At 45.3% G+C, this 24226-nt stretch overlaps 2 protein-coding genes across 2 annotated transcripts; both read left to right on the top strand.

Annotated features, from left to right (window-relative positions):
• Window positions 1–11287: 11287 nt before the first annotated feature.
• LOC100827243 (ankyrin repeat domain-containing protein 65-like) lies at window positions 11288–13575 on the top strand. Its single transcript, XM_003561584.4, has one exon. It carries the CDS (start codon window positions 11663–11665, stop codon window positions 13334–13336), a length of 1674 nt encoding a protein of 557 aa, XP_003561632.1. The 5' UTR covers window positions 11288–11662; the 3' UTR covers window positions 13337–13575.
• Window positions 13576–15816: 2241 nt separating this feature from the next.
• Window positions 15817–23173, top strand: LOC100844318 (protein FAR1-RELATED SEQUENCE 5). The gene is made up of 3 exons (XM_003559574.4): window positions 15817–18709; window positions 21972–22107; window positions 22286–23173. The coding sequence occupies exons 1-3, from the start codon at window positions 16181–16183 to the stop codon at window positions 22810–22812; spliced, it is 3192 nt and encodes a 1063-aa protein (XP_003559622.3). The 5' UTR covers window positions 15817–16180; the 3' UTR covers window positions 22813–23173.
• The last annotated feature ends 1053 nt before the right edge of the window (window positions 23174–24226 follow it).

Raw genomic sequence — 24226 nt, 5'->3', positions numbered from 1 at the left:
ACTCGTTTGTGTATTGAGTTGCACATGTTATGCAATCTTGTGCCCAGTAAATCAGCATTTCAGACACGCTGTATTTTCGACACATGCTTATAAAAGATATTGAGACCCTCACACATGGGTACTACATCAGGACCTGCAATTGTGAGTCCATCAAGATTTGTATCCAACCACTCAGTCAGTAGACGTGATATCACTCCTTACACGCGCAGCTCTTACAAAAAGATCACTTCTTACATCATGTTGGATGTGCTAAACCAGCATTCTAACTGTTGAATTGACCGTGCTAGTCGTCTCAACCAAAAATCCGAACTAATGGAAAGAAACTAGACAATTTGTTTCAACCTCAATCCGTATTGTATCATGGGCTCGCTACACTAGCATATAAGAATATTTATGTGGCCAATGTAAATTATGGAGTGATTCTAATAAGAAAAGATTAATGTGATGGATTCTAATATAACTGATTAGAATTATGGGTTTTAATTCCCTCTTTTCTCCCTCTATTTAATCTTCAATTATATGGTGTATGGGTCTCAAAGGAAGTAGCCTGTTTATTATTGACTAGTGTATTGTGTACTAGTGTATTGTGTACTCTAGATTGTTGATCGATCATGCATGTGTATAAGCAGATCAAGAATTGAACGGATGCATTGCAGCGATAGGACGTACTGCATGCAGCCGTTGCGATAACGAAGGGGATTAGACGAAACGCACGAGGACATCTCAGACAGAGGCGCCTTGTCGTTTTGGAGCGCTGCGTCTGTTTGCGAGAGACGCGACCGCTCGGTCAGGAGACGCCTTCTCAGTTCAAATAAAAGGTTTGGTCCCTCCGTTGTTTAATCACCGTACGCAGTGCCATCGCTCATAACACGCACTCACGGAGATCAATTAAGACGCCGACAGGCTGCAGCACTGCAGAAAACGGCACATACACCGTAAGGCCGTTCTTCATCCATCAGGGGAACTTGAGAAGGGAAGAGGTAGAGAAAAGAAGAACGTACGCACGACCATGGCGTTAATCTCGCAAGGACTCGCAATGGAGCAAGGTACACTAGGACCATCATTGTTGAAGTCTCTAGAATGTTTTGTTGAATCATTGGGTATTGCAAAAGATCCGCAAATAAAAGTCTATTCCGCTTACATAGCATTCTAGCCCTGGTGTCCAAGATCTATTAGATTGCTATACCCGCTAGGTCCAACTATGGAATAACGCAGACTGATATATTAGTGTTCTCCAAAAGAATAGCCTAATAGGAAGGGTTATACATGTATGTAGTTTGAGTGAGAAGACTATCAGTGTTCTCCAAAAGAATAGCCTAATAGGAAGGGTTATACATGTATGTAGTTTGAGTGAGAAGACTAAACCCTAGCCGTCCTCTTTGAAGAAAACTTCGGGGGTTCTCCTCGTCTCTAACAGCGATCTGGCAATGAGAGATGGGAGAACCATGAATCAACGCCTGACATCTTGTTTCGCTATTATTCTTGTTAGGTTTACGTGGTGACATCTTGACATTGAAGATGGCATCATCTAGAAGATTTGTGTCCTGGCTACATGTTCTGGTGTAGGCGTCATGGCCTCCATGGAGTCAATGGTTCGAATGACTCATCTTTTGGTGTTTTAAATTTTTTCCTTGTCGATTCATCGACGAAGCGGTAGTTTCACAGCTTGCTTGCAAGAGGTGTGTCCATGGCCATGATGCGATCAACAAACTTAGGTTCCCACAGGTTGAGTTGTGCGGCTCATGCGGCTTCTCAAAACCTATGTGGTTAGTCCAGCTTGCACGAGGATGATGTCCTGCAATTTCGTCACTGAATATGGAGGAATGTCAAGATGCGAAAGACGAATCTAGTGATGTTGATTTGGAAGAACCATGAAGTAGCTTTTAGTTTTGTCAAGTACCTTCTTTACTTATTTTAACTCAATTTTTATCAATCTAGTGTACTTTATTTTATGAAATAGAGTCCGATGGTTGTTCCCGAAAAAAAAAGGAAGGGTTAACCTTACCCAAGTTGTCTTATGTATCCTTTCACAACCGATGTCAGACCAGTGACAGAGCACGGAAACAAAGGGAGTACAAGTTTGCAAAAGTAACTCCTACGAAATAATTGTTGCTTGTGATTATTATTACTTCCGAATTGAGCAGACAAAGGGACGAGGCAGTGGAGACTGGAGAGATAGTTGGCATAGGCAATGTTGGAGGGATTTTAATTTTGACATATAAACCACACAAAAATTTAACACATGGCATACCTCATTTTTCAAATTACACAAAAATTTAACGCCAAGCCTAAGTTTTAATAAATTCTGAAAAAAATCTCAAAGACTCATTCATGAAGTGGGATGAGGGGAGTGGGAACGGAATAGTCCCACCTTGCGTCGGTATATATACAGCCGCACCGACCTCTACCTGCGTGACTATATACAGTCGCCCGTCCCTCCGATCGGTACGCAACACAACCGCGCTAGGGTTTCACCTGTCACTCGCTTTTGCGCCGTCGTCTTAATCTACTCCATCCCGAGCGCCGGCGTGCACCAGCGATCGGGAGAGCAGGTCTCCGGAACCTTTCGCCTTTGCGATCCTGTACGGGAGAGGGCGATTAAGGTTTTTGGGAAGCGCTCCACGCGACTGCTCACTTCCCTGCAACCAAGGGTCGTCTGCCTTCTCGATTCGGCGGGTGCGCGCCACGCCGCAGTCTTCTTCGTCAACAACTTCGTCAAGCGAACGTAACAGCAACGGCTTCCTCTCCACCTCAACAGTACGTACATTGTGATTCGATCTGTTTAGTTATGATCTGCGAGTTCATATTTTCGAGATGCATCTGCTAGTTGCTACTGTCGTCATGATCTATATTCTAGAGTTATTCATTGAAATGTTATTCTCAAAATTGCTTAATTTTCCAACAATCCAAAAACCTTATTGTAAGCAATTTCCTGATTTAACTATGGGTTTCGCCGATGCATTGAAGCATGATAAATTTTCCGGGATGTACTTCAAGAGATGGCAATTAAAGGCCATGCTCTGGTTGCAGATTCTGAAAGTATTCTAGGTGACAGACGGCAAACCAGAGGGATATTTATCTGAGAAAGATCAGAAAAATTTCCAGGATGCCAATGTTGCCTTTAAAGGATGCATTCTGAGTGTTCTTTCTGATCGTCTTTGTGATGTGTATATGCACATAGAAGACGGGAAGGAGCTGTGGGATACACTGGATGCTAAATTCGGTGGAACCGATGTAGGCAGTGAACTGTATACCATGGAGTCACTGAACGACTACAAGATGGTAGATAACTGTTCTGTAGTTGAACAGGCGCATGAGATACAGATCATTGTGAGAGAGCTCAAGCTTCTCAAGTGTGAATTGCCCGACTAGTACGTGGCTGGGTGCATTATTGCAAAGTTACCTCCTGCATGGAGGAGCTTCGCCACGTCTCTGAAACACAAGAGACAGGAAATATCAGTTGAACAACTGATAGCGTCCCTTGATGTTGAAGAGAAAGCTTGGGCTAAGGACACCACTGAGAAGGTTGCTGATATTCCGTCTAACGCCAATATGGTACAGAGGAATTTTTGCGGCAATGGAAAGAACAAAGGGAAGAAGTCTGCTGTTGTTAACAACAACAAGCCTGCGCAGACTACTACCTTCAAGAAGAAGAAGAAAGTAAACAAAGGCGAGATGAATTGTTTCACTTGTGGAGAGCTCGGCCACTTTTCTAGAGACTATCCTGATCGTGCAGATCGAAGAGGGAAAAAGGGGCAGAAGACTGTCAATGTCGTGACCGCTAGCGACATTGACACGTACAGTATTTTACCAACTGTACTTTCAGTGTTTCAATCTCCATGTTGGTGGATTGATACGGGTGCTAATGTTCATGTATGTTCTGACATCTCTTTGTTTACTTCTTACCAGCATAAAAGGGATTCAGCCGTCTTGATGGGGAACGGGTCGCATGCAGCTGTTCGTGGTGTTAGTACGGTCGATCTAAAGTTTACTTCGGGGAAGATCGTGCGGCTAAGGAACGTGATGCATGTCCCCTCCATGAACAAGAATCTCGTTAGCGGTTCCCTTTTATGCAGAGATGGTTTTAAGTTAGTTTTAGAGTCTAATAAAGTAGTTGTGTCCAAACATGGACAATTTATTGGTAAAGGCTATGAGTGCGGAGGCTTGTTCCGTTTTTCCCTTTCTGATTTTAGTGATATGTCAGTGAACCATATTTGTGGCAGTGTTAATGATAATGCAAGTGTTTGCACTCTCGTTTATGTCACACATTAATTTTGGTTTAATGTCTCGGCTATCCACTATGAGTTTAATTCCTACTTTCACCATTGCCAAAAGTTCTAAGTGCCATAGTTGTCTGCAATCAAAGCAACCTCGAAAGCCCCACACGACGGCCGAGGAGAGAAATCTGGCACCTCTAGAACTCATACATTCTGATCTTTGTGAGATGAATGGTGTGTTGACAAAAGGTGAAAAGAGATATTTCATGACGTTAATTGATGATGCTACTAGGTTCTGCTATGTTTATTTGTTGCGAACTAAAGATGAGGCTTTAGACTACTTTAAAATCTCAACGTTTTAGGTGTCGGATCATGGTGGCGAGTATTTTTCCAATGTATTTGATGAGTTTTGTGCGGAACATGGTATTATTCATGAGAGGACGCCTCCCTATTCTCCCCAATCAAACGGGGTCGCCGAGAGGAAAAACCGCACGCTGACTGACTTGGTGAATTTCATGTTAGCCACTGTCGATTTATCTAAGGCATGGTGGGGGGAGCCGCTACTGACTTCATGTCATGTCCTGAATAAAGTTCCAAAAATAAATAAAGAGAAGACTCCCTACGAGGAGTGGATTGGAAGAAAGCCATCACTTTCTTACTTGCGCACTTGGGGATGTTTGGCGAAAGTCAACGTTCCAATTCCTAAGAAACGCAAGCTCGGACCTAAGACAGTGGATTGTATCTTTCTAGGCTATACTCAGCGGAGCGTGGGCTATAGATTCTTAGTAGTTAAATCCGAGGTACCTGATATGCATGTTGATACTATTATAAAATCTCGTGATGCAACATTTTTTGAGAACATTTTTGCTATGAAAGATATGCATAGCATTGTTAGAATTTCTTCTGAAATATTACCTGAGTCTAGCATACCTGAATCTAATACATCTGATAATGAATCTGAACATCCTGAGGATGATGTTGAGAAGGATGACAATGAAGCTCCTTCCAGGAGTAAGAGACGAAGGATTGCAAAATCCTTCGGTGATGACTTCATTGTGTACCTTGTGGAGGATACTCTCAAAACCATTGCAGAGGCATATGCATCTCCGGATGCAGATGACTGGAAAGAAGCTGTCCAGAGTGAGATGGACTCCATTCTTTCTAATGAGACTTGGGAGCTATCTGAACGACCCCACGGTTGTAAGCCAGTAGGCTGCAAGTGGGTGTTCAAGAAGAAGCTAAGGCCTGACGGTACTATTGAAAAGTATAAGGCACGGCTTGTGGCGAAAAGCTACACTCAGAAAAAAGGCGAAGATTACTTCGACACCTATTCACCCGTTGCTAGACTTACTACCATTCGATTACTACTATCCCTGGCTGCCTCCTATGGTCTTGTCGTTCATCAAATGGACGTAAAGACATCTTTTCTTAACGGAGAGTTGGAAGAGGAAATTTACATGGAACAACCAGATGGATTTGTGGTAAAGGGTGAAGAGAGAAAAGTGTGCAAGTTACTAAAATCTTTGTATGGACTAAAACAAGCACCTACGCAATGGCACGAGAAGTTTGACAGAACTTTAACTTCTGCAGGCTTTGTCATTAATGAGGCTGATAGATGTGTGCACTATCGCCATGGTGGGGGCGAAGGTGTTATTTTGTGTTTGTACGTGGATGATATTCTAATTTTTGGTACAAACATAAAAGTGATAAATGAGGTCAAGTCGTTTCTATCAAATTGCTTTGATATGAAAGATCTGGGAGAGGCTGATGTTATTCTTAACATTAAGCTGGTTAAGGATGAGAGTGGAATTACTTTGTTGCAATCCCACTATGTTGAGAAGGTCTTGAGTCGCTTCGGTTTTACTGACAGCAAACCTTCACCAACACCTTATGACTCCAGCGTGATACTCAGAAAGAACAATGGAGAAGGGAAAGATCAATTGAGATACTCTCAAATAATCGGTTCCGTTATGTACTTAGCTAGCGCTACGAGGCCTGATATCTCTTTTGCTATGAGCAAATTGAGTAGGTTCACGTCAAACCCGGGTATAGATCATTGGCGTGCACTAGAAAGGATATTGCGCTATCTAAAAGGTACGATGAGTTATGAAATACATTATTCAGGGCATCCAGCTGTGCTTGAGAGATATTGTGATTTGAACTGGATCTCTGAAGCAGATGATCTCTACGCCACAACCGGGTATTCCTTCATACTTGGTGGTGGTGTAGTATCATGGACATCTTGCAAACGGACCATATTGACAAGGTCAACTATGGAAGCAAAGCTTGCTGCTTTCGATACAGCCATCTTTGAGGCAGAGTGGCTGAGAGATCTTTTGATGGACTTGCCGGTGGTTGAAAAACCAGTGCCAGCTATTCTGATGAACTGTGATAATCAAACGGTTATTACTAAAGTAAACAGTTCAAAGGATAACGCGAAGTCATCGAAACATGTGAGGAGACATGTGCAGTCTGTCAGGAAATTGAAAAACTCCGGAGTGATAACTGTTACATATATTCAAATAGAGAAAAACCTGTCAGATCTCTTTACCAAGGGACTATCATGTAATGTGATAGAGAGTGCATCGAGGGAGATGGGGTTGAGACCCATGAATGTTGTGCCATAGTGGTAACCCAACCTATGTGATCGGAGATCCCGTGAAGTAGGATCTGGGAAGAACGAATCTATCGGTATAACAGAGGAGAGTATGTTATAACCCTCTCTATGTGAAGATGTGCGACTCTCAAATTGTTGTAAGGCAGGTTGGCGACATGTCTTAATGTGTTCATTGCGGCTATGAGTAGCGAAAGATGCTGTCCTACAGAGTATTCTTGAAAGAACACACATATATGAGTCCGACTGTCTAACGTCGCAGTCTATGAGATTTGCGTGATCTCTAGTAACTCATGAAGAGACCACGGAGTATGACGCATATGCTCCATCCGCGGGGTAGACTACTGATAGCCCAGTATTGGTTGACTTTGAGTGAAATCTATTTCACGCCAGCTTGCAATTCAAGGCTTAGTCCATTGTGAGTGTGGATGGATGTAACTTAAAGTTCTAGGCAGAAGTTCAACTTAACAGTCTCTGCTGAAACACTAGTATATAAACAAGTAGCGAGAACAGATAAATCTCTAAATGGCTATTTGAGATCTGGTGGGGGATTGTTAGAATTTGGTGGGCCTGATCAGTCCAAGCCCAAGTTTTAATAAATTCTGAAAAATCTCAAAGCCTCATTCATGAAGTGGGATGAGGAGAGTGGGTGGGAAAGAATAGTCCCACCTTGCTAGTTTAGAATGAGTGAGACAAACATATAAGGGATGTTGTTTCTCACCTATTGAGCAAGTGAGCAAGGGAAATCCCCATGCGCGCTCATCCTCCTCCTCCGCTTGCCACGACGCGCGCGCGCCGCGTTTCGTGGATCGAGCTCGAGTTCGAGTTCGAGCCGGGCAGGGCCGGGCCGGGGCTGGGCCTCTTATCTTTTTGTCACGCGCGCGAGATATTTTTGGAATCTGTTACGGACGCGTGCAGATTTTGTGGAGTCGATTTAGGTTTCCTAAACCGAACCGACCTATACCTGCGTGACTATATATACAGCCGCCCGTCCCTCCGATCGGTACGTAACACAACCGCGCTAGGGTTTCACCTGTCTCTCGCTTTTGTGCCATCGTCGTAGTCTACTCCATCCCGAGCGCTGGCGTGCACCAGCGATCGGGAGAGCAGGTCTCCGGAAGCTTTCACATTTGCGATCCTGTACGGGAGAGGGCTGATAAGGTTTTTGGGAAGCGCTCCACGCGACTGCTCGCTTCCCTGCAACCACGGGTCGTCTGCCTTCTCGATTCGGCGGGTGCGCGACGCGACGCCGTCTTCTTCGTCAACAATTTTGTCAAGCGAACGTAACATCAACGGCTTCCTCTCCACCGCAATAGTACGTACATTGTGATTCGATCTGTTGTTTAGTTATGATCTGCGAGTTCATATTGTTGTTCGTTGCGCTGTTTAATACTTCTAGTATTTTCGAGATGCATCTGCTAGTTGCTACTGTCGTCATGATCTATATTCTGGAATTATTCATTTGAATTGTTATTCTCGAAATTGCTTAATTTTCCGACAACTCTTTCATCACTAAATATGGCTAAATTTTAAAAAACTTTGATTTAAGATAAATCTTTTTTTTACCACAAAGCTAATATACCCTCCTTTAGGAAATTGAGGGAGTATTAACCATTGCCAAAGATACCCGGTGATGCTAGCTGATGCACCAACGCCTTATATTTGGAACCAGAGATAAGAGCATGTATTTGCGGGAGTGAGAGATCAGGTCCCGGCATATCAATCCTGGGGGTCTGCAGCAGACGCTCCAGATGTCACCTTTTATCCGCATTTCAGTGTGATTTGAGGAACTAATAACATCATGCCTAGCGTGAGGTGAGTTTACTCTTTTAAGTAATAAGCAATCACTGTCACCAGTGTGATTTGAGGAACTAAGAGCATCAAACCAGCCTTCTTTTGGACGAAGTGGTTGTGCTGGAGCTGGATTCAGAAGAGAAAACGACAACATATATCATTGCAAGAAGCGTTGATGCTGGCCTGAGAAATGAGATATCCGTGTTGTACCTGAAATGCAGCTAAGGACTACTTATGGTAGCTGGACACACACGTGCTGTGATCTGCAGCTATGACGATGCACAGCTTAAGCTTAAGCTTATTTTACAATGATTAGGAGTGAAAATTACACGGCAGCGACGTGTATACCCATGACTAAATTAAGTACCCTTTTCTCCCACTTTTAGTTGTGATGCTCACTCGCTCAGCACGGTCCGTACGACCAAAGCTGCAGTTTGCAGTCCAGCTGCGTCGATCATCTGATGGTAGTTAACAGCTGCCTGAAAGGCTGAAAGGCGAGTACGGATATACGGAATGTCCAAACATGACGTTATTGCGTAGCAATGGCGATAGCGAAAGATCGATGATATGAGCGGAAGAGAAGAAGACGGTGCTGCTGGCTAGCTCCATATGTCTGAATGTCAGGGCAGCCTGATGATCTCTCAACGTCAGTGACTGATTCAGTGTTGATAGTGTGCAGCTAGTTGTGGGGGCTCAAGCATAGATTAATTTGCATGGCCAGTTTTAGAATGTGCTGTAGATCAGTAACACCAGTTGCCATATCTCAGTGGCCAATAATGAGATGGTCCATTGGTTGTTAATTTGTTATGGACACTTGACAGTTCTTTAGTTCTTAACTCACCATTTTCAGTTGAATTTGAGTTCTTTAGCTGTCGTTATAATTCGTAAAGGTCAGCTTTTGCAAGCAGTATAACCAAAACAGCAATCCAGTTATCATCGGCTGTACAATAATCTATCCCGAGTGTTGAACAGTACTATGATGATGTACTGACTACTACCGAGTTCCCATTTGCTATGGCAAAATCTTTAGCCACGCAAGAGAACCGCGTGATGAAGTCAATTCAGATCACAGCACAATCAACCTCTTCGTATCTTACTTGAAATACCCATAGCAAATGCCCAAATGCTCAGTCAATTCAGACTGCATCCGGACGGTTTCAGGACCAAGCCAATCTTATCAGCTTACCCAGTCTTCTTCGATTGGTTGAAGCATCATAAACTTTTCAACACAAAGAAAGATACTAACCCGAACAGGATGTGTTGACCAATTCATCAGTAACTTTTGTCTCTAACTGGGCTCAGCAGAAACAGCAAGAAAATGAGAATGTCAGACAATGTAACTTCCACCAGAGTAGGCTATACCTATCCAAGCAGGATAAGTATTGCATCTACAATGACAGGCGAATATTGTACTTACCTTGCAACAAATTAGTAAAAATTGGAGATAGTGTGGAGAGATAAGCATGAACTTCTCCTTCCATTGTAAATTCCCAGCTCTTCGCTGGCATTTCGAGAAAAAGAAAATTTATAGTACTTTATATGGAGCAATGAGAGAAGATGGAACCAAAGCAATTTACAGCACCAAATCTCAATGTCCCCAAGGGCCGAGTATTTTAACTAAGGACGCTGGTGATAGTAGCAATGCCTTGGCACTTTCAGTAATTAACACTAAATAATCCACGTGAGCAGAAAGACTGGGTAAACGACAAGCGGTTTTGATTTGCCTTCTATACGGTTCGGTTGGAGGGTGGTTAGTATGACAAATGCAAGGGTTCTGATTAAGACATTCTAATGTCCTATACGGAAGGTTTCATCAAGGGTTAGCGCAACTTTTGTCGTTTTTAGTACCAATTTCTTAGTAGTAACAAACAAGAGGCAGGGTAGCGTAAGAAATGTTTTCAAGTTAATACAAAGAGAGTCCCATGAAACATCACCACTGAACTTAAAGAGTTTTACTTGTGAGGATTTCCAAGGAAATACTATGCACAGAACACAGAAGTAGACTGGTCTTGTCTCTTGCCGTCGCATAAACTAACTGCGGTCTGATATTCCGAATACCAGTTAGGTTAGTAATTGGTTGGTGATCATCAAAATAGACAGACCAGTTAGCAACGTTGGCCTAGATGCATTACAGTGACATGATTGACCTTACTTGGATTATGACATACCAAGGATTCAGTGTGTTGGATTTAAGTTTTTCCACAGCAGTTGAGGGACAGTGCATTATCATGTTTATGCTATCTCTTACCCACAGGACAAGATCAGTGGAAGAATGAATTCAGCCTTCAGGGGTCATGCTGTCTGGAGAATAAGCATCTCCCGGTACAAAAACAATTTTTTTTCTTACAGTAATTTCCCCCAAAAAAGGAATATCCATATCCATAGATCCTTTTGTTACATTCAGGCTCTGAAGAAACTGAATATGGCAGCTGTAGTCTAGTCTCTTCAGGCATGCTGTAAGTTACTAGTAGGTCGAGTTAATAATACAGAATACGCCATAGTTTATCTCAGGAGAATTATTTAACCGTTCTTGCTGTCAAAATGCCACATGCTATTAACTAAAATTTGCAATAGAAATATGGCGATTTAAGAACCCAATCAGATCTGCTTTGTTCATATCGTTAGTATATTTATTACTATTTCGTACAATGACGAGCGAGAGCGACGGCAAGGCCTCGCGGAAGTTGCCGCCGCTAAACTCCATCCCCCGTCTCCATTGCCCCGCTGAATAAACCCCCGTCTCGAATGGCGCCAACTAATTAAAACAATCTCTCTTGCCGCGGCCATCGTATAGAACAAGTCCTCCTTGTTGTTTACACCCACCATGTGGCACCACTCCACGCCGCGCCGGCCAAGCCATCGCTGCTTTTAAGACCCCTTCACTCCTCTCACTCCCTTTGATGGCTTCTTCTTCCACCACGAGCCCAACCAAGAACATCGCTGCATTAGGCTGCTAGTAGCTGTACTCGGTCTAAAGAAGCAACAAGCTAGATCACGTGAAGGGCCGTGCGGATCGACAAGGGAGGAAGGAAAGGAGATGGATCGGCTCGTGATACCTGAGCCGTCGAACGAGGTGGTGGTGCGGGTGGAGCCCGGGAGGCCGGCGAGGGGGGAGCTGACGCTGCGGAACGCGATGCACACGATGCCGGTGGCGTTCAGGCTCCAGCCGGCGGTGAGGGGCCGCTTCGCGGTCCGGCCGCACACGGGGATCCTGGCGCCGCTCGCCGCGGTGACCGTGGAGGTGCTGTACCTGGCCTCGGCAGCGCCGGAGGGCCCCGGCGGCGGCCGCGGAGAGGACTCGTTCCTGCTGCACAGCGTGGTGGCGCCCGGCGCCGCCGTGAGGGAGCCCGTGTCGGCGCTGGACTCGGTGAACCCGGAGTGGTTCTCGGCGAGGAAGAAGCAGGTGTTCGTCGACAGCGGCATCAGGGCCTGCTTCGTGGGCGCCACGGTGGCTGCGCGCCTGGTCGCCGCGGGAGCCGTGGAGGCGCTCAGGGAGGTGCTCGACAGGAGCGACCCTTCGTGGCGCGCCGCGGACGCCGCCGTCGACGAGTCCGGGAGCACGCTGCTCGACCTCGCCGTGGGCCTCGGCCGCGCCGACATCGTCCAGGTGCTCCTCGAGTACGGCGCCGACGCGGACAAACCGAGCCGGGGGCGGACCCCGCTCGAGAACGCCGCGGCGTCCGGGGAGTGCCTCATCGCGGAGCTCCTCCTCGCGAACGGCGCCACGCCCGCCGGCTCCGACGCGCTCCACGAGGCCGCCGCCGCGGGACACAGCGACGTCCTCAAGCTGCTCCTCGGGAAGCAGCAGCAGCCCGCTTCCGCTGCTTCCCCCACCTCCTCCTCCTCCGCTTCCTTCTCCGGTTCTTTCGCGTCCATCGACGCGGCGGGGCGAGACGGGAAGACCGCCCTGCGCCTGGCGGCGGAGGCCGGGTGCCGGGACGCGGTGAAGTCGCTCCTCGCGGCGGGGGCGCGCGCCGACGCGAGGTGCGGCGCGGACGGCGGCACGGCGCTCCATGCGGCAGCCAGGCGCGGGGACGAGGCCGTGGCGCGCCTCATCCTGGCGCACGGGCCGGCGGGGACGGCATCCGTGCGCGATGCCAAGGGGAAGACGGCCTACGAGACGGCCGCCGAGGAAGGGCACAACGGGCGGATCATGGACTACCTGGGGCTGGGCGAGGCCATCCTGGCCGCGGCCCGCAAGGGGGAGGCCCGCGCCGTGCGCCGCGCCGCCGACGGGGGCGCATCCGTGGAAGGGCGGGACGCGCACGGGTGGACGCCGCTGATGCGCGCCGCGTTCAAGGGGCGCGCCGACACGGTGCGCGACCTCATCGGCCGCGGCGCCGACCTCGAGGCGTCCGACGCCGAGGGGTACACGGCGCTGCACTGCGCCGCCGAGGCCGGGCGCGCCGACGTGGTGGACATCCTGCTGAAGAGCGGCGCGAACGCCAAGGCGACGACGATGAAAGGGAGGACGGCGGCGGCGTCCGCGGCTGTCGCGGGGAAGTCTAAGGTGGTGCGGCTGCTGGAAAAGGCCGGCGGGGCCGGGAGGAAGGATTTCGGAGCGAAGGCGGCGGCGCCGGTGGTGGGGAAGGGCGGGAGCATGGACCGGAGGCGGAGGGCGAGGAAGGGGAGCAGCGGCGCCATACGGTTCGGTGGTGGCGGGAAAGAAGGGTACGAAGCTGCCACGCTTACGGTGGGCTGGTCGCACTAGCTAGGTGTTCAATAACTTGGGCTTGAGATTCAGAAGAGCATTTTGGTTCAGATGGTCCTGCCTTATATCCTTGAAAAAACAAAAGGATTCTGAGGTGTTTATTTGGGAGTTGTGATTAGTCTTGGATGAGAAATTTGTTTTGAAGGGAGTAATGCAGAAGCATGTGGATTACTGTAATATTATGTATACAAATTTGTAAAAATGGATTCCTGGAATAGAGTTGTTCAAAGGTTTCTGTACTCTGGTGTTGCACTAAGCCTTGGGGAGTTGGGGTGAGGTTAAGAGGCTGCCTGCGTAGCCTTCTCAAATTGTGCACTGACAGTTTTATTTGACTATATTTCCCCTGTTCGAATTCACAGTGCAGGGCAGCAAGAAACTGATATGATCCTACATGTTCATAACTCAAACTACAGGCATGCACACGGAATTCAAATATCTGCCTTCCACCATTCAAGTTCGATGATATGTTTTTTTATTGCAATGAACACGCACGCACCCTTCTTACATAGTTGTAGCGAAAATTTCTTCCTAAACTCACGTGTTGTGTTGGCAACCTTGAAAACTGACTAGTGCAGAGCACAGGTGGCACTTCTCACTTTTCTTTATCAGTTCTAGTTAAGTAAATTGGTTGGTGCATGTAACTCTAGACATAGTAGTTGAGTCAAGAGGTCTTGAATCCAGTATTCGGATGCTGATCCCACTTTTGGTCTATGTTTAACCCTGAACGAAAGGAAACCACAATGTTCGAGATTTTAAGTGAAATAGTTACATGCATATGAATGGCAATTGTTCAAATTTGGCAAAGTTCTTGAGAGAAACGAACATCTTTTGGTTGCTTGTATAAGTGATGTCATTTGCACGTTTCAACTTGCATTATCTAATGGCAATTAGAAATCATATATTATGTTCTGTTTTGGGTGAAACTCACGTACTATGCACAAACTACAGAGGTATGTATGCATTGATACGGAGTAACAAACGAGAGGATATATTACCACATCCGCAGGAAGACAAGGCATAGTTCCGCCTATCCCGTCAGCTCAATTGTCGCTCTGCACCTCCACTTCAAACCTCCTTGCACCCTTTCCTCTCTCCGTGCTTTAGTCAAACTCTACCGTTGTCGTGTCGCCATGTAAGATGTTGCAACAACAAGACAATCGTGCCTAGAGAGAAATTTGATTAAGACAGCCACTACAAGAGAAGACGTCATTCACCCCCCCCCCCCTCTTTGTTTGCACGCTCGATCTAATCTTAGTCTTCAAAAGAAAATAGTGATGCATTTTTTATTATATTTTTGAAATTTAGCTACCATATTATTCGCAAGTTTGAAAAAATATGAAGAAATTGTAGATGCAGAGACTTTCCAAAAAAAATATCTATATATGAATTTTCGTCATAGCCTGCCATAATTCAAGGGTCTCAATACAAGGAGAGAAACAATGAGGTAAATATGATGTTCTTTTGGAGAATCGACTTTAAGTACTTAATATTTGTTAGAGTCGATTATATGAGAGACATTTGGAATCTCGGATGAACAAGCCACCGCAACACGCCATGGTGTTACGACACATAACTAAAGCAATTCCATCCATTCGATTGCTCAAGCATGTATTAAAATAAGGAACTATTAAGCTCAAGTCATTTTTTTTTCTAAACTCAAAGTCAATTTCGTGGCATTGGATCTAGATTGAACATCCATTCTATTTCTTCTTCCAGCAAACACACCCATTTTCTTCCTTAGGTTCAACCTCGTCTTTGTCGATGCTGCCGGTGGTCTGTTGAATCAACCCTTCATTCGAAACCTCTCGAGCCAGAGAAGACCCTCTACCCCAACCACTTCTGACCCTAACACATAACTCCGATGATGCTTTGTTTTCCAGTGTGGTCTCTATCTCAGCTTGTCAGGCATACGGCCTCATGTCTTTTTGGAGGTTGATCTTGTTGGGCTTCGATGCTTGACGTTGCCTAGTTTTTAATAATATTTGGCTGCGTGGATCAATGATCCAGAGGGAGAAATGCCGGTGGTTGTATAGCAAATTCATTCAAATAAACAATGCATAAGTCAAAATGTCAGATTAAAGCTAGAATGACAGCTTAGCTCAATCTTTATGCACCCGTCCAGCATAACTATACTATGTAAAACTCAATCTTTTACCTTCTTTAATTGCCAATTTTTCTCAAGCCACAAGTCTCTCGTTATTGCCTCGAGAAAAATTAAACAAAGACAGCAAACTCCATTATTTTTCAAAGGAAAAGGGAAAAGAATAAAAAAGGAAGGAAAAAAGAGGACAGCACTATTTTGGGGCCTTTTGACCCTCGGTCCGATGATTTCATTCCATTCCTCCGTCCAGTTGTGTTCAGTTGCACGTCAAAGTACAGGGAATCGCGGTGGGCCACGGGACTAGCCCCACCACCCAGGTGGAGAGAAGAGGAGAGGAGGGGACGGGAACAAACCCTAGCTAGCCGGACCCTCTCTGCTGATCCGGTGCGCCCGCGCCCGGCCCGGTCAAACCCCAAACCGCCCAAGCCAGTCACGCCCCTCCCTCTTCCCCTTTTGCCCCACTCCACCTCCTCCCACTCGCACCTCGCCGGAGCACCGCCGCCGCCGGGCCCCCCCTCCTCTTCCTTCCCTTCCGTCTCCCGGTACCTTCCCTCTCCATATCCGCCTTGCCGCGCCGTATGCAGCTCGATCGCCTCCGCACAGGAGCAGCCGGCTCCTGGGAATCGCTGCTGGCTGGATATTCGCCCTCAGGCCGCAAATAGTGACGCCCCTGGCTTGAGGGCTTCATCCCCCGGGGCGGCGTGGAGGGCGAGTATCCCGTTGCTACTGTGGTGTGGGGTGCTATGGAGAGAGGGGCGGCGGGGAGCGACCAAGGGACGCCCGACAGCGAAATGGGCGACGCGGACAACGACAGCGTTGGCTACGGCACGGAGATGGAGCTGGACGCCGGGAACGGCTCGACTGGGGCACCGCCGGCGTACGCCGCGCGCCCCAGCGTGCACGACGGCATCGACCCGTTCGAGGGCATGGAGTTCGACGACGAGGAGGATGCCTGGACTTTCTACAATGTCTACGCCCACCGCGTGGGCTTCAGCACCAGGATTAGCGTGATGCACCGCTCGCGCCGGGACGGCTCCATCATGTCCCGCCAGTTTGTCTGTGCCAAGGAGGGCTTCCGCACCTACCGCGGGAAGAATGAGGGTCTTGCTTCCAGCCCCGGCGGTGAAGACAGTGGGAGGGGCCGGCGGACCCGGGCTGTCACCAGGGTTGGGTGCAAGGCCATGATCCGGGTCAAAAAGCAGGACAATGGCAAGTGGTCCATAACCAAGCTGGAGACTGCGCATAACCATCCTCTGGTCCCTCAGAACCAGGCTCATTGCCTGCGCCCCCATAAGCCACTTTCAGAGTGTGGGAAGCAGCGTTCCTATGGAGTTCGCCGGAATGGTGGTATGTTTCTCGCGATTGAGCCTCCTCCGCCGCCTCTTACGCCGCCTGTTCCACAGACCAGCATAGCTCAATTGGTTCCCCACTATATTGGGGATGGTATTGGAAATGCTGCTCGAGTAATTCTGGATTATGTCAAACGCATGCAAGCTGAAGACCCGGCATTCTTTTACGCCATGCAGTTTGTCGAGGGCCATCCTGTAGGAAATGTCTTTTGGTCTGACGCCAGAGCGAGAATGGCGTTTAAGGACTTTGGGGATGCTGTTTTCTTGGATGACTATTGCAAAAGAAACAAGTATGAGCTCCCGCTTGTCACTTTCACTGGAGTCAATCACCATTGCCAGCCGGTCCTATTTGGTTGTGCGGTCATCAGGGATAACTCTGAGGCGTCGTTTGTTTGGTTGTTTGAGACACTTCTCTTGGCAATGTCTGGTCAACACCCTGCCTCTCTTACCACGGAGTATGATGGCGCCATGCAATCAGCTATCCAAAAGGTTCTTCCTCAAACTAGGCATCGATTCTGCAGGTGGCACATCTTGAATGAAGCCCAGTATAAGCTATCACATTTTGTAAATGCATTCCCGTCCTTTCATGATGACCTTGTCAATTGTATCAACATATCTGAGACAGTTGATGAGTTCGAAGCAAATTGGCAAGCATTAATTTCCAAGGTTGGATCTGGAAATAACGAGTGGCTTGATTTAATGTACAATTGCCGGCAGCAGTGGGTACCAGTATATTTGAGGGATACATTCTTTGGAGACGAGCCATCAAGGCAGGAGTGTACAAGCAGGAGTTCATTTTTTGAGTCTTACATCATTGCTAAAACTAATTCACAGTCATTCATTCAGCAGTATGAAAAAGCTCTGGACAGTTGTTATGAGAAGGAAGTGAGAGAAGAATTCGAAACAAAGTATTCTCTTCCAGATATCAAGACATCATCTCCTATTGAGAAGCATGGAGCAGACTTATACACAAGGACAATGTTTTTGAAGTTTCAACAGGAGTTGATTGATGCCTCTGCTTTCACATTGGAAATGGTAGGGGAGGATCGTAAGGCTTGCATGTATAAAGTGACAACATCACAAGGAAGTGGCAAGCCTCATATGGTTGAGTTCAGTTCTTCTGAAAGTTCTGCAAAATGTAGTTGTCAGATGTTCGAATATTTTGGTATTGTCTGTAGGCATATTCTTACTGTCTTTGGTGCACGAGGTGTGCTTACACTTCCTTCTCAGTATATCGTAAAAAGGTGGACCAAAGATGCCATAGATAGATGCTCAAACAAGAAATTTGATGACGTTAGCAGAGCTAAAGAGCCCAAGGAGGAGCAAAGGAGTAATGTTGAAGATGGCGAGCAATCTCAGACGTGGCGTTACAATAGTTTGTGTCGTGAAGCACTTAGGTATGCTGAAGAAGGAGCATCATCTGCAGAGGTTTATATTGTAGCAATGCAAGCTCTTGAAGAGGCTGCTAACAAGGTTAACATGGTCAAGAGAAGTGTTGGACAAGTAGCACCACTGGCAGTGATGCCAATTGCAGCACAACCACCAGAAAGTTCTAGAAAAAACCAAGACAGTTTTGGTCAGCCAAAGAAGAGAAAAAGGAATTCAAACAACTCAAGAGAGAATTCTGCACCAACTCAATCTATGTATACGCAACAACCTGTTAATTTTCCCAGTACATCAAATGGTTCTCAAGGGCCTAGTCAGGTAGTTGCTGCAGCTCCTATTTCCTTGTGTACAGAATACAGGCAAACATCAGGTGCAAATAACTCAACCGATGGGAGCACGACACCTGCTTCTGTAGCTGTTAACAAGTTGTATGGATTGTCGGACCGAGGTGCATCAACATCAGCACCATCATCTTCAGCAAATGTCTTGCAAGGAGGAGAAACAAAATCTTCAGGGATTGCTTCACAAATTAATGAGGTCATTTACTATACTGACCTCCAGAAATTTCATAATTGTATCTTCCTACGTTGTCTTTTCCTTGTTTATTGTGCAATTGTATGAGGTACTGCTCACTTCATCTGTTGGTCATTTGGACTAAAAAAAGCTAGGTCTTGGTAAAAAGAACAAACTTAGTTTAGTATTGTAGTTATGTTGTCCATTTTTTAAAATATGTGTAAATGCATCTATAACATCAGTTATAAAATATGAAAGGAGTAATATTAATTTATGTAAGAAAAACCACAAAATACTCCATTTGACTGTGAACATCATGTAGGAAGGTCAAAAGGAATAGGTCCATAACTAAAGTAGAATGAGGTTACGCCCCGTGTGTTAGCAAACTAAAATTGTCTTTTATCTATTTCATTGCAGCCTTCTTTTCTCCTTCTTCTCTTATGAAGAGCGTCCATTCCATATCGCCTCTCTTGTTTTCTTTTGTTGTTTTGTGATTGCACTGTGACCGATCAACTTGAATATATTTAGAAGACCAGCAAGAAGCTGATCCAGGTTCATCTGGAACTATAAATTCTTGCTGGCTGCATTATGGTGATTGACTGAAAACTGAGAAGAGATATATTATTGCTTACAGTCGGCTGTAGTAAGCTATACCATTTTCCTGCTTCAAACCCCCATCTTTTTGAACACTATTATGGCTAGTTAATTTGTTTCTCTCTTCGAAGCATGCTTCTTAACTAATGATGACTCGTTATCTTTCTTTTTTTTGTTGGACTTCCAACCTACTACCATATATGCCATTTTCTACCTGCATCTGACTACTTGACTGGATATTAGTATTTTTCGGTAATAATTTTTTAGTGTAATCTTTTTTTTCATTTGCATATAGTATGCACATAGAGCTACATCTAGCCTGAGCAATAAATATGAACCCAAAACCAGTGTATCCTTGTGGAGTAAAGTTTGATCATTTAGCAATTCTTCATCTGGCTCATAAACAGATAGTAGTATCTCATGATAATTTTCCTTGGATCATTTCCTGAGTTGGCTATTATTAGTGGTTTCAATCAATACAAGTTTTGGTACTTCAAAATTCAAATGAATAGTAATAGAAGATCACTGCATCATTTATTCCGTGCCACCACTGCATTAGGAAATACTACCTATGTTCCTAAATATAAGATGTCCTAGGTTTTTCCTAAGTCAAACTTCTTAAAGTTTGGCCAAGTTTGTAGAAAAATGTGCTAATATCTGCAATATCAAATAAGTACACTAAATTTTGTGTGGAGCTATATCGGATGGTGTAAACAAGGAGATTCACCGTCGCGGCATGGATAAGAGTAGGATTGGTTGTGGGAAAGAATCAAGGATTTAGATCACTTGGTGTGCATTAGTGTTCTAATTTTAGCATGTGAAGTAAATAATAAATAATATTCTAAATAGCAGACATCAGGTTCAGCAATATCAGATAATGATATGGGATATTAGGTACGTCATATCAGGAAAAGAATGTTCATTTTTAGTTATTGATGTACTCCCTCCGTTTTTTAATATAAGGCATGTATTGTTTAGCGCGATTATTAACGCAACTCGCCAGCGCGCGGCCTGAAACGCTCCATGCACTGTCGGCCACACGCACGGTCTCAACTGCCGCATGCAGTTGTGCAAGAAAAAAAATCTGGACCACTCATCAATGATCCCCCGAGCATGCATGCAACCAACTGCCTAGCCTTTTCTCCACGGGAGCAGGGCAGGTGCGATTTTTCAGTTAGCAGAGAAATCGCGCGGCTGATAATTCGCATGCAAATTGCGGCAGCGCGTGGAAGGGAGTTATGCGCCTTATATTTAGGAATCCAGATGAAAATTTTATACGCCCTATCTAAAAAAACGGAGGGAGTACATATCATGCCTTTCTTTCTGCTAGAAAGATAATACAGAATAACCACCATTTAGCATAACAAGCATGCAATTCTAAGTTTCTGACACTTGCATAAGAAACAAATGAAGCATTAATTAATTACATGGTGACATAATTAATAATTGGACATACGTGGTGTATCTTCTATTGTAACACAAAGAAGTGCTATATGTACGTGTCACTATGGAATTTCATATTACTCCTGTTTTTTTTTGTGGTGCATTAATATATGTTGCTTAGAAGCTTGGAAGTAATTTCCTATTGATGTATAATGATGTAAGCGTGTAATTTTGCCGAAGGTGCTCTGACTGACTCACTAAGACACTAATAAGGCCTGATACATTCAAATTTTGACCAAGTTAGCTAAGTGTTTGGTTCATAGCTCCCTTAGGCATGCCAAACTTCTTTTACCGTGTGTCATAGACATATGTAATTCTGGGAAGGATGACGTAGGCAAGCTAAATTGTGGTGCCATTTTTCCACTTGGTAAGTTAGCTGAGGTAGGCCAGAAAGTTTGGCATGCTTAGGCACTTAAGAGACAAATCTTATGCTTTTAGTCTAACGGTTGTAACTGAGAACTAAGATTCGAATCATAATTGTTCTGAATGAGCTTATGGGTTAGGAATGCTGCATGCCATTTACCATTCTTGAAACGGCTCTTTTACTTCTTTTCTTAGGGAACTTTGGTTGGTTTTCTAAGTCCGTATCAGTTGATTAACGCTTGTGATGTCATTAGTTGAGATGTATGTCTTAAATGAGTGTTAGCTCTAGTCTTGTTTTCTTGATGTCATCAGTAGAGCAGTGTGTCTTGTTGCCTGTTCAGTCAAGACTGAGGTCTCTCTCAATGCATTGTCTCTTAAGAGTTGTCTCTTGGTTCATAGTAAATGCTAAGAGACAACCTCTCCAATGCATTTTCTCTTAATTGTATGTAAAACAGTTATTACTTGTGACTTGTGAGAGAGATTTAATGATTTCTTGTTGGTTTGCGTGAACAGACGTTAGTTAGCATAAGAGAAAACCTCATGCTCTCTCATTAACTATGTGCCACATAGACAAAAATCTGATGTGGGTGCTTAAGAGACAGTGCCATGTAGGAGCATTGAGAGAGGCCTTATAGGTTGCCTTCATATAAGAACCGGAAGCTGCAGTATGCTGGCCAGTTATAACTAGTTAGATAGACAACATCAAGACTCATCTTGTAAGCCTTGGCGTACTGATTATTTTAGCTCCTGTGGTAGCTTTGGTTTTGAACAGTGGCCATGGATAGCTTGGATTTGCTTGCTATAAATTACAGAGTGCTTTCCATTTCAACTGTCTCTTTTCCACTAGCTTAACTCTGACAGTAATAAAACCTGATGAAATATGCAGGGTCATGAACTGTCCCAGGCTAATGGAAACAAGGGAGGCGACATAGATATGGCAAATTCTACTGCTTCCCCGCAGCTTGTAACTGTTCCTATTGGATTCTGCATGCCTTCTGTGGACAACTCCAAAACGTCTACAGGTATGTTACATATGTATTGCTATGATTTTACTTTGTTATAGAAATCTATAAATTGCTCCAAACATCCGACTGCAGTTCTTTTTAAGTATGCAATGATTTTGTTCCAGTTTATATAAACAATCCTTGCTGGTCACGTTATTTTACTAACATGGTCATTTTGACCTCACTGCTTATGCAGCTGGGATTAATTCTTCAAACTCTGGTGGCGTGATGAGTAACGGCAATGCATCATTTGGCCTTCACCAATCTCAATCTTCTGCTCAAGTGCCTGCTACGCACCCAGAGGCAAAAACACGTCTAAATAATATCGATTCTCCAGCAACTCCCGAGGGTTCTTCTATAAGGGCTGCAGCCATTGCAGCAGGCGCACGCATTGCATCCCCATCTGATGCAGCTTCAATCATAAAAGCATCACAATCAAAAGGTGCTATCCACATTCGGCCTGGAAAAAGCCTTCCAAATTACCTGAAACCATTAACCCCCAAACCGCTCTCCTCACTTCCACCAGTGAATCTTACCAGTTCGGGCAATGCTTCCTCTAGCCATATGCAGCTTGGACAATTTTACTCGGGTGATTCGGCAGCAGCCAAGGATTCAATTTTTGGTTCCACTGATGGCAGTGATGAAGACACTGACGATGATGATGAAGACTCTGATGATGATGATGATGAGAGGCTAACTGGTGATGAGGTGGAACAAGAATAATCAGCAGTTGTTGAACTGTCTCTGCACTAACTTCTCCGAAGGCTTCCAAGTCCCTCATCTTAGAGCATAGGTGTATACATGTTTATAGCCTGTATTTAAGGTCCCCACCGTTGCCCCATGAGCCTAGGAGTGTTTCTTCTGAATCTCGAATCCCTTTTGTTTAACCTAATCATAACGATGATGCTTCCTCAAGCTTAATTTTGTATTGGCTCTCCCTAGGGTTTGGTAAAATTGTCAGCTACTCAGCTCACTCTGAAGCATTTATGTAAGCATGAGTAGTTTGTTGGTGAACTGCTTGAGGGACTTGTAGTTTTGTACTCCTTTTTTCTTCTTGGAAAGGGACCTGTTAGAATTGAGCTCACCCCCTCTTTTGCAGTTTCGCTCTTTGACTTGCATCGCAAGAGTGATTGGTTCGTGTGGAAAAAAATTCCCAAGATTCTTCCATAAAGACGTCCTTCCAGCTGATGAAGTTGGCAAAATCAAAAAAGAAAATAAAAATGAAAACAGAACAGTGACATGTCGTTGAAGAGGTGAATTTCTTTTCCTCGACAAGAAGTTGCTGATGCTGCTGCCCATCATCCAGATCCATCAGTTGATTCATCACCAGAATCATGGCTTGTTTGGCAGGCCCTCAAACTTCTGTCCACTGGAGAACGAAAGGTTTACATTGCCAAGCGAGAATGAACTAATCTCCGTCAAATTCCTCCGTTTCAAACAATATTTCGTCCACGGAAGAGCGAAAGCTTTACATGGCAAGCTGAAATTGAACTAATTCTGTGAGATTCCTGTGTCCAGACAGAACAAATGCTAGCTAGCCAGCTAGTCCCAGTGAACCAAAACTCTGGACTCTGGTGATCTTTCCAAGCACGGGCTACTGCGAATGCGATTGAAACCTGCACAAGCGTATCAAGCATGCACGTCATGCGATCCACCAACCCCCGGAGGTAGGAGCACCTAACATGGTTCCCTTTTCTCCTCCATGGTGGGGTCCAGAATCTGAAAGTGGGGCACATCATATGGTAACCTCTCAAAGACGGAGAAACGATCCATGATCAAGGAACCCCCTTTGTTGCATGCAGTGTGTTTTTTGAGTGTGATGGAAGCCAAATTGTAGGAAAAGTAGCTAGAGGGAGCTGTCATGGTTGGTGAGGCGGCAGGGAGCTACTCCACTTGGGATGGTTGGGATGTTGGGTGCGTACATCTATTGCGTTTTAGGTGTCATTATCGTCCAATCAGGATTCCATAGAGAAACGTTAGTTTGCAGAGCGAAGGATTCCATCGAAACTTGTCCTGTGAAAGGATTCCATGCGATCCCCAGCCTCACTCTGCATCATTGCAAATTGGCAGTTTTGTTCATCGTTGTGTGGAAATGCGAGTGAACCGTAAATCTCGTTTTCAAGGAATGGAGTTGCTT

Source organism: Brachypodium distachyon, chromosome 1 (genome assembly GCF_000005505.3).
Source record: "Brachypodium distachyon strain Bd21 chromosome 1, Brachypodium_distachyon_v3.0, whole genome shotgun sequence".
Taxonomy (NCBI): domain Eukaryota; kingdom Viridiplantae; phylum Streptophyta; class Magnoliopsida; order Poales; family Poaceae; genus Brachypodium; species Brachypodium distachyon.
The sequence above is the reverse complement of the archived record's forward strand: the minus strand, read 5'-3'. Positions and strand labels throughout refer to the sequence as shown.

Excerpts from the sequence above, each read along its gene's own strand:
- LOC100844318 (XM_003559574.4), top strand. The coding sequence starts at position 16,181 with ATGGAGAGAGGGGCGGCGGGGAGCGACCAAGGGACGCCCGACAGCGAA. Across the intron at positions 18,710-21,971 it reads TTGCTTCACAAATTAATGAG|GGTCATGAACTGTCCCAGGC; the intron begins GTCATTTACTAT and ends TGAAATATGCAG. Across the intron at positions 22,108-22,285 it reads CAACTCCAAAACGTCTACAG|CTGGGATTAATTCTTCAAAC; the intron begins GTATGTTACATA and ends CTGCTTATGCAG.
- LOC100827243 (XM_003561584.4), top strand. The coding sequence starts at position 11,663 with ATGGATCGGCTCGTGATACCTGAGCCGTCGAACGAGGTGGTGGTGCGG.